General features: G+C 44.4%; 1 protein-coding gene across 1 annotated transcript; it reads right to left on the bottom strand.

Annotated features, from left to right (window-relative positions):
* Positions 1-2486: 2486 nt before the first annotated feature.
* LOC101760337 (RING-H2 finger protein ATL79) lies at positions 2487-3140 on the bottom strand. Its single transcript, XM_004954536.1, has one exon. It carries the CDS (start codon positions 3138-3140, stop codon positions 2487-2489), a length of 654 nt encoding a protein of 217 aa, XP_004954593.1.
* Positions 3141-10331: the final 7191 nt, after the last annotated feature.

Below are 10331 nucleotides of genomic sequence, written 5' to 3'. Positions count from 1 at the left end.
GTGCGAGCACCTCACCATCACCGTTGTTGTCCTTGTCGTTTACCCCCACCGTGATAGAGTTGGCTGTGTGGAGGTACATCAATGAGCGCGGTGACGTGGGTTGACTCTAGGTTTAGGATGTTGCAATTGTGTTTTGTGATGTTACAATAGTTGATTTGTGATGTTGCATTGAGTTATTTGGTCATGGCTATTTTCACTCAATGTTGCAAGTTGTATTTTTTGATGTTGCAATATGTATTTTTGGATGTTCTAGACTGTTGTTGCGTGAAACGTGATGCAATGTTGCCGTTGGAATTTCTATCCTAGAGTCAGATGGTAGAGAGAAGGGTAAAGATGTATATTTAGTGCATGTTTTGGATGTGGCAAATATTATTTTCATTGTTGCTGATAATATTTTCTCATGTTGCAAATGCATCTTTTTCGTGTCGGAATGAACTAAACGAAAGCGTTCGATCGCTACGTGCGCTGTTATAATCTATACCTAATATTAAAGAGAGGATGTTTCTTTCAACCATCAACCGTCGTGGACATTTTGTAAAAAAACCCTCAAGTTTTTGGTAATCAACCCGCAGTCCAAATGCTGAAGAGAGGGGGGATCGGGCGGAAAAAGAAGGGAAGGGAGGGGGTTAAAGGGGAAAAAGCTTCTCTTTCTTCGGAACAGAGAGGTGAATGAGGGAGATTGGGCGCGGGTGGCTGGCAGCATCGGTGGTGCGGCGGTCGCCGTCCTAGGCTCGACCGCGGCCGTGAAGAAGGGAGGAGGGTGAGGCTGCGAGGCTTGGGCGAGGGGAGCGCGCCGCCGCCACCGGTGAGGCCGGGCCGCCTCGGCGTCCGATCCAGGGGCCACATCATGCGCGCCGCTATCATCCACGATGCGGGGTTGGAGGCCGCAGAAGATCCGCGGCGGCAGTGACAGGCCGCCCGCCGCGCGGGAGAGGGGCTGGAGGGCATGAGGCCACAACCACCAGAGGGGTTCGGAGGAGATCGAGAAGCTTGCCCACCGACGATAGAAGGGACGACACTGGGACCGTAGGAGGAGGGAAGCGGACGCCACGAGATCTGCTCACCGGCGGCAGCAATGGCCGTCGCGCACGAGGAGGCCGCGTCGTGGTCGGAGGAGGTGACGTGGCGGGTCTGTGGCATCGTATGCCGCTCCAGGTCCACCTCCACGACGCCTGCGAAAAAACTACTCAGGCGAAGGGGAAAAAGCCTCGCGGTCCCAGACCGGTGCCACCGACAGCGCTGGCAGCCCCCGCGCCATCTCGCCGGCCGCCTTGAGGAACTGCGCCGCGCCCTGCCCATCGAACAAGGTGCTGAGAGGCGACGATGTTCAGCCTTGCCTCTGTTGAAGACGTCATTCAGCACGGGCACCCTGCCTACGGCGGCGCAGCGGCCCCTTTGAGATCTGCTGTAAGGGTGCCTACGGGAGGCACGCGTGCTTCTCGACTCACCCACCGGCGGCAAGTCTCTCTTCCTCCTCTGCTCCACTTCCGGAGCGCGTCCTTGGCCATTCCTCCATTGCCAGGTGCACCTTGCTCTCCCTTTCTTCTCTCTCTCCTCAATTGTTTGCCAGCTCTTGGATAAAAGAAATTGCTCTCTCTTGGTAATCGTTGCTTTTCGTTTGCTCATTAAAATTACTGCTACGTGATAATGGATGGATCAATAGATAAATCAATTACTGCAGCAATAGTATCAATCTCTTTTCCCTGCTGTCGTACTATAGTCTGCTATGCTCTGAATGTTTCCAACCCTTTTGCTTGCTCTGAATATTCCCAACCTTTCTGCTGTTCGTTGACACCAGCTTTTCCTTTTTCTTATGTACCTGATGTACCAATATTATGTTCCATGATTCCTATGCATAATTTGTTCTACGACCATGTGAATGGATCTAGACAGAATGCTGAAGGCATATACAAAATGGAGATTAGTATTGCTTTCTTTTCTTCATGGAAGTGGCTTAATGTTGTCCTATGAAACCATATGGTCGTCAGTTATCAGATTTGTCATCTACTCACTACCGCTTTTCACTCGGTTTGTGTTTTTTTGCAGAGAAACTAGCCATTAAGAAGGATCACTGAAGGTAGCAGCAGAAATGTAGATGATATTTCCTAGCACAAGGCAAAATGAATCTAAGAAAAACATGAAAAAAAAAGCTTCACTTCTGTGCCTCACGCAACAAAAACTAATTCCAACCAACCGTCAAATTTGGTTGATTTTAATAATGAACAACATATTAAAAGCGAGAGAGCCTTGGTATTAACCAAATTATTATTTGGTTGATTTTTTAGCCTAGCCTCATTTGATGCGTGCATATTTGGTGACGTATGCCATGTGTTTTGGGACCCACAATGATTTTCTTCCTTCCGTGCAACGCATTGGCACTTTTGCTAGTATAATTAAAAAACAAATTACTACCGCTCAGGGACTCAGGGGCACATTTCCTTTAATACCCAAAACCCCGACCGCGTCACGATCCACACAACACGCAGTCACACACCCCAACTAGCCCTGGCCTGGTCCGCGAAGATCATGCCGGGCTGAGCCGGCATCGTCTCTCCGGGCTGCGCACAAACAACTCCGATGTCCACGACGACCTCTCGCGGCCGTTCGAGCGCCAGGGTCACGCTGCGCCGGCAAACCGGGCACGTCGCGTGCGTGCTCAGCCACACGTCGATGCACTCCGTTTGGAACACGTGCCCGCACGCCGGCAGCCGCCGCACCGTCTCCCCCTTCTCCACCTCGCCCAGGCACACCGCGCAGTCCGCAGCGCTGCCACCACAGTGCTCGTAGCTCTCAACCCGGGTCATCACCGGCTGCCCTGGGTGTCGGAGGTCGTGCGACAGCACCGCCCCCGACGTCGTCGTCGTTTCATCGCCGCTTCCGGCGGACACCGATGCCGCGGAGAGCCAGCGCGGCCAGGGCGGGCGCTTGAGCTCGGCGTAGAAGCGGCAGCAGAGGGTGAGGCTGACGGCGGCGAAGAAGACGGCGAACACGGCGAAGAAGGCGGCGCCGCCCGTGTGCGGGCGCTTGGCGAGGTGGAGGACGGCCACCGGCAGGGTGATGAGCCCGGTGCCGAACATCGCGTGCGCTACGGCGAAGTCGCGGGTCCACCTGTAGCAGGTGTCAGCGGGCTCGACCGACATCGCCGCTCGCTCCGGGTTGACGTCCGTACAGGCGACCTCAGGCGAAAATGAGAACTTCAGTAATCAACTCCGTCGCCGTACAATGGCCGTATTTAGCCTTGCACGGAATGAAGCGTATGAGAGTTATCTAAGGCGCGCCCGATAAACTATACGTCGACGAGCTGTTTGAACGGAATGAAACCTTGCACCAAGGTGAGATGCGGCGTGCAGTACTGGGAGTGATGCAATACAAACGTTGAGCCGGTGTGTGTTTAATTTGTTGCATTTCTTTTTAATGTGGACGTCAATTTCGTAAATGCTTTTTTCTAATAAGGTTCGAACTTGGAACGATATGGAAACTATGGAAACTCCATCCTGAGCTCAGCAGCAAGAAGAGTAGTGTATACTACGAGAGAAGCACAAAGTTCAACCCAGTTCAAATGCAGAACATGTAGATTCTGGCAATGCAGCCCCACTCCAATAATAGAACGCGTGGATTTTGTCAAAACAGGCGGGTGAGGGGCTCTTATCAATCAGTACCAATTTCCATTATCTAAAAAAAAATCAATCAGTACCAATGAATTGAACTTTCTGTAGAATAGGCAAAAGGATGTTAAGTTCGAAATTTTGTCTTGGCAGCCAATAAGATATGGATTTCTACCGTTGTAAAATTTATAAATGAATTGAATTTTATGGGAGTTTCTGAAAAAGTAAGAAAATTACAAAGCAGACTGACTAAACTCCGGAAATGGCCTTCGCCTCGCTTCTTGACAACTGAAGATAGCAGACTGACTAAAGTGAGTTTGAATATAAAACTTCCGGATTATGATGAGTAGGAATGCAAGTCCCACTTATTTTGGGTCGGTTAATCCAAACTCACTAAAAAATAACTAAGACGATGTAGAGAAACTAATTTAGAGTGAAAATGAACTAAAATGACATGCAATGTAATTAACTAGCTGAACTAGAAAACATTATTAGCTACACACCACTTGTATTCCATGACAAGTTAGGAACCCAACCCTTGAATAGCTGCAATAGCCACCTCCTCGAATCCTGTATCAACATGCATCTCATCATCATCTAGCTCAAATTGTCATGAAGTATAGCTGCCACAATAGTCTGTTGCTACTTGCACATATGCTAGGAGTATTATAGTGTCTTCATTACTTATCAAGTTCAAGTTGCCATGCAGAGGAACGAAACTCTGCTTACGTTTGTGATTGTGCATATGCAAGCGGTTTTCTGATTCACTGGTGATTAAGCGGCTAATCTTTGACTCATCGATCTAGTTTTGAGCTATAAATAAATCCATCGTAGGCAATCATGTCGACATGTAACACCTCCCGAAGTGTTCCTTGTTTTTTTTATTGATTCTGTATGTATATGGCTATTGTTTTCTTTTTACCTGTAACTTACTGATAAGCATCAATGTATGTGGATATATAAGTGAGAGATCCTATATATACCCTGCGGTTGTCCAAGATACGTTTTCTTTACTTTTTTTTAAAAAAATAGAGATAATAATATTGCTCAAAGTTTCACCTTTTTGTTGAAACGGAAAAGCGTCGTATAGTTGGATATCTATGCAATAAAAGACTGCCGAGACGCCTTGTATATAAGTACCTTGCTCCTGCGGTCCTGCCGCATAACAGTGTCGTGTGTCCACGTGCATTTACTACTGGCAAATTGAGCATTCGTCCAATGCGTTAGTACCAAACGCCTTTTTGTCCAGTACTAACGCACGAAGTTAGTACCGGTTGTCACGCACAGTGCCACCGAAACCCCTGTAGTACCGGTTTGGAGCCTCAGCTACTACCAAATGGCGACACTTGGACCGCGTGGCTGACAGCTAGATTCCTTAGAAAGCCATTTAGTACCGGCTGGTGGCTGCAGCTGATCCTAAATGGTGAGAATGCATTTAGTACCAGTTGAACCTACCAGGCGGTACTAATGTCAACCATTTGCTCTAAAATGAGCTGCTTCGTTAGCTTCTTCCCCCGAGCAAGCTCAACTCTTTGCTCGGGCTTCATTTTTCTTCACTCGACCAGATTCTTCACTAGACCAGCTAGCAACTTCATTCTCCCTCCTCTGGTCATAGTTTTCTAGGTTTGTTTTTTGAATGAGCTAGTTTTATGTTACAAATGGAGTATTTGTTGCTTTATTAGAGTGAGGAGAACAGAGAGTTTTTTAGAATGAGTTTTATGTTACAAATGGAGTACTTGTTGATCTTTTAAAATGAGGAGAATGGAGAGTACTTGTTGATCTTTTAGAATGAGGAGAATGGAGAGTTTTTTTAGAGTGAGGTGAATTGGGAGTTTTTTAGAATGAGTTTTATGTTACAAATGGAGTACTAGCTTGTTGATCTTTTAGAGTGAGGAGAATGGAGAGGTTTTTAGAATGAGTTTTATGTTACAAATGGGTACTTGTTGATCTTTTAGAATAAGGAGAATGGAGAGTTTTTTAGAGTGAGGTGAATGGGAAGTTTTTTAGAATGAGTTTTATGTTACAAATGGAGTACTAGCTTGTTGATCTTTTAGAGTGAGGAGAATGGAGAGTTTTTTTAGAATGAGTTTTATGTTACAAATGAACTGCTTGTTAATGTTTTAGAACGAGGAGAATGGAGAGTTTTTTTTAAGTGAGGTGAATGGGGAGTTTTTTAGAATGAGTTTAATGTTACAGATGGAGTACTAGCTTGTTGATCTTTTAGAGTCAGGAGAATGGAGAGTTTTTAGAATGAGTTTTATGTTATAAATGGAATACTTGATGATCTTTTAGAATGAGGAGAATGGAGGTTTTTTAGAGCGATGACTAAATATTATAAACACATTTACTCTATCTTTTCCCCTACCTAATCTTGATCAAGTTCTTTATCTAATACGAAGCTATATGTCCATTTTTCACGTAATTCGATACAGATGGACCGGCAATGGATGTAACACCTCTGCTCCTCAAATACCAGAGAACAGAAGAATTTCGAATCCACAAACTCTGGCTGAACATCATAAAAGAATCTTGAAATAGTTTTCCAAACACCTTTTGGAGCTAGATTTTCATAATAGAAGTACGGTGGTCAATAGCTAGTTCAGGCAAAGATTTGTTCACTAACCTTGACTCATCAGCTTATGGTTGGTTTTGAATTGCCAAAATAGGCCATGCTCAGTGAACAAATCTTTTGCCTGGATAGGCTATTGGAACACCATACTTCTATTATGAAAATGTAGCACTTGTTCCAAAAGATGTTTGGACAGTTCTTTCAAGATTCTTTTATGATATTCAGCCAGAGTAAGTGGACTCGTAGATCTCATGTTGTACCATTATTTTAGGATTGGTGTATCTTTTTGTCTCCCAAATTAACGGTCGTGACGTGGACGATCCTATGTTCTAAATATCTCATTTATGTAAGACTTAATATGCATGATGAATTTTTATCTCTACTATTTCATATATATAATTTACTCTAGTTAATACTCTACATATGTCACGAGGATTAATGGCCATGATGCGGACGGTCGATGTTTGAATTTTTATCTCTACTATTTCATATATATACACAACCTTATCATAATTATCGGAACATTTTATTACAATTAAATATTTTCATATGTAATGATGACAAGTCACAAAAATAATAAAACAAGACATTGCATGCGCGAAAGGAAACTGCTGAAGCAATTTAGTATCGTGCAAGGGCTCTAACCGGTACTAAATGCTCCAATTTTCTGCTCCCGCCATTTTAGAGCATTTAGTACCGGTAAGAAGCCCTACCCGGTACTAAATGGAGCAATTTAGTACCAGGCAAGAGCTATAATCAGTACTAAATGTCCCACCTACAAATACTTCATCTTCTCCAAATACTTAGCAGTTTCCAACAAGCCGCAGTTATTCCTCCCTCCGTCCCCGGCTCCATTGCCCGTCACCGTCGTTGTCGCCTTGTCCCAGACCGCTGCCACCCCGTCCCCCGTCGTCATCCCCGTTGCCATCGCATGTCGCCCCATCCCTAGCTCCGTCGTCGTCGCCCCATCCCTGACCACCGCCACCCTGTTCCCGGCTGCCATCCCCATCCCGGTTGCCATCACCATCGCCCATCGCCCCCGTCGCCGTCGCCCCGTCCCTGACCCTCACCACCCCAACCCCGGCCGTCATCCTCATCGCCGTGGCTCTCCCTTCCCCGCCTCCCCCGCGAGCCACCGCCACGCCTCTCCCTTCCCCGCCTCCCACGCGTGCTCTCCCCAGTTAGTTTTTCTTTTTTTTCTTTTTGATAATTGTTATTTTGATGCATTAAAATGATTTTGCTACCCGTATTGGATTAAAATGGCTATAATTTTGCTTGAATTGGATACCAATTTGTATTGGATGCTAAATAATTATTTTTTTGATACAATTATGGCATAAGACTATGTCTGGTAGTGGACATGTAGATATTCATGGATAGCATTGTGATAGAATTGTGGATGGCTATTAAATGATGGTCTAGATTTATTTCAATGTATATGATGTGCGTATATGACAATGTATTATTGGTGGCAAAGTTGACTAGTTAAGAAAAATGGTGGCAAATTATCTTATCACAATTTTATTTGGACAGTTTGGGCTAACTATGGCAAGTGAAAGTTTTTCTCGCCCTGGTAGTGATGGCCGTGGACACTACATTTTCGAGGAGCCACCGTTGGCTCGTCCTCCAGGAATTCACTTCCCTAATCGTGTCATTGACTTGCCAAAATGCAATCGAAGCAAAGGAGCAATTCCCAACATAGTAATATTCTTTCCTTCTTGTAATTGGTTTTTTACTACACATGAATAATTCCTAAATTTTCTTACATACAATGTAGCTTATCGACAATATTAGATGGCTGAAAGATGTTGTCGAAGCTCTAGTGGTACTTTGCCTTTAGTGCAATCCGAGATAGTTGGCCCACGGAATTTTAAAAGAGTTAAAATCTCTTTTCAAGTATTTGCTTGAGAAACACAAGCTAACTAGATGAGAATACCAAGACAGCCCATCCTGATGGTTTCAATTGCCTCATAGGTTCAATTAGCACCAAGTAGTGTAACTTTTGAAAGGACCGTTGTGGAGGCTTGCCTACAACAGCTTAAAGATCATGGGTACTTTATGTCAGACTTCTCATATTTTTGAATAAAGGTGCTCGAGGAGGGAGAAAGCAATGTGACTAGACTACTAAGAGGCTTTGTCAGCTGAATCAACATGACATGGTATGGAACATATCTAATCATCCTTTTATCTTTAATTATGTTACATCTTTTAAATTTCATCACATTATTCTCTTCTTTTAGGATGTCTTTGGTTAAACCTTGGCGGCGATGAGATTTCATGCGATTCTAGCTCAAATCTTAGATATGTTGAATTATAGTTACACTGATGGAAACCCGATACACACCAGAGATTTCAAGCTCTAGGCTCATCTCACTTCCTATAGGCCATTTTATTTGATGTCGTCTCCATTGTTCGAGATTTATAGTAGTGCATGTGACCATCCTTTTGAAGCACTAGAGAGTGCACTAATTCATGCTCTAGGTTATATTGATGAAGTTCCAGGCTTTACGATTGGAGACTTAAGCTATGTAGCATATCTACATAAGAGAAGTGAATTATTAACTATATAGCATGCATGGATGTACTCCTATTGTACCCTTTTCTTATGGATTTGAACTTGTTCTCTCTGATACCTTAAGTATTAATGTACGAACTATTGAGTGTTAATGATTTGAATAGGTTGATACTTGTGATACTTGGATTTGAATAGGTTGATACTTGTGATACTTGGATTTGAATGGATTGATATATTAACGTAATATTCTTAGTAAAAGCTCCGTCGGATACGAATACAAAGTAAAACAAAAGGGTGAAAAAAACTTTAGTACCGGTTAGTAAAACCAACCAGTAATAAACTGCCATCCATAACAGTGACCAAGTAGTACTAAAGGGAGGTTACCGACTGGTACTAGAAGTTGATCCTCCAGTAGTGATTGTGAGCTAGAAGGGGCAGGTAATAGCTCTTTTGCGCAGTCCAACCACCATTTGTGGAATGGAAGAGGTAAGAAAGTTTTGTTGGCGCTGAGGAGAGTAGAAAGGAAAGGTCAGCATGTTGGACTTTTGCTAGGGCCAATCTGATGTTGGACTTTTGCTTGAGACAAGAGAGGGTACGGGTCCCACTGTTCTTGAGAAGATGAGGTTTTATTAAAATGCAACAAGTTGTAGGTATGTGCATGTTGACGCTTGTTATTGACATATTTTTAGTGTTATTTAACTAGTATTTCCATGCATATTTTTATGCAACCCACCACTTGGAACCTAAAATAACCTCATATTCACATATGTGTTGTGTTTTGGACCATATTGCAAAATTGCAGGAAATACAATATAATTGAAGGGTTTTTTCTACAAGTTGGATTTGGGCCTGGACTTTGGATATTGGAAGGCCCAGACACGAACATTGAACTGTAGGCCCGCAGGAGGAGCTGAAACTTGCATGGGCCATATCTTCCTCATCCGAACTCCGATTGGAGTGAATTTATAGAGAAAATTGCATCACTCGACGAGATCTACAACTTTCATATGAAGCGCTCAGGCATTGGAGGCCAAAATAGTGCAGGCCGATCGGCCTATGGGGGTCCAGGCCGATCGGCCTGGCCCGTTTTCGGCTTCGTTCGTCACCCCCTTTAACCAGGAGGAAGCCCGCGACGTGCTTAGGATTATTTTCCAGAAACTTGGCCATGAAGGCACCCCAACGGGCGCCACCAACTATAAATACCCAAGACATTCAACAAGGAGGAGAATCCCGACGAGTTTAGACCTAGCCGCCGCCGCCACAAGATGAACCAGGGATTAGATTAGATCACCACGACGACCAATGCCGGTGGGAGTCAGAGGCGCAAGGAAGCCCTCAGCCCAATCGGCCTGAGGAGCCCTAGGCCGATCGGCCTAGGGAGTTCTTGCACCCCCTCGCCACCATCTTTGGTGACGACATTCTTCAGAGTCTCCTTCACCCCTTTTTGTGTCAATCTTTGTAAGATGATAGGGTAAAGCGTTTGTTCATCCCTAGGATTGTTTGGATTCTTGATATGTAATTGCTACATGTACTTTATGCCTATCAATTCTTTATAGTCTATGTCATTGCAATGTTTCATTCATATGTGTTCTGATCAGTCCATATTCTTAGTAGAGTTTGTGGTAATCGTGGTGATTAGCTT

This window comes from Setaria italica, chromosome I (genome assembly GCF_000263155.2).
Source record: "Setaria italica strain Yugu1 chromosome I, Setaria_italica_v2.0, whole genome shotgun sequence".
Classification (NCBI taxonomy): Eukaryota; Viridiplantae; Streptophyta; class Magnoliopsida; order Poales; family Poaceae; genus Setaria; species Setaria italica.
This window is presented reverse-complemented; position numbering and strand designations above follow the sequence as displayed.

What these genes read in the sequence shown, in the direction of transcription:
- LOC101760337 (XM_004954536.1), bottom strand. Translation starts at nt 3,140, where the DNA reads ATGTCGGTCGAGCCCGCTGACACCTGCTACAGGTGGACCCGCGACTTC.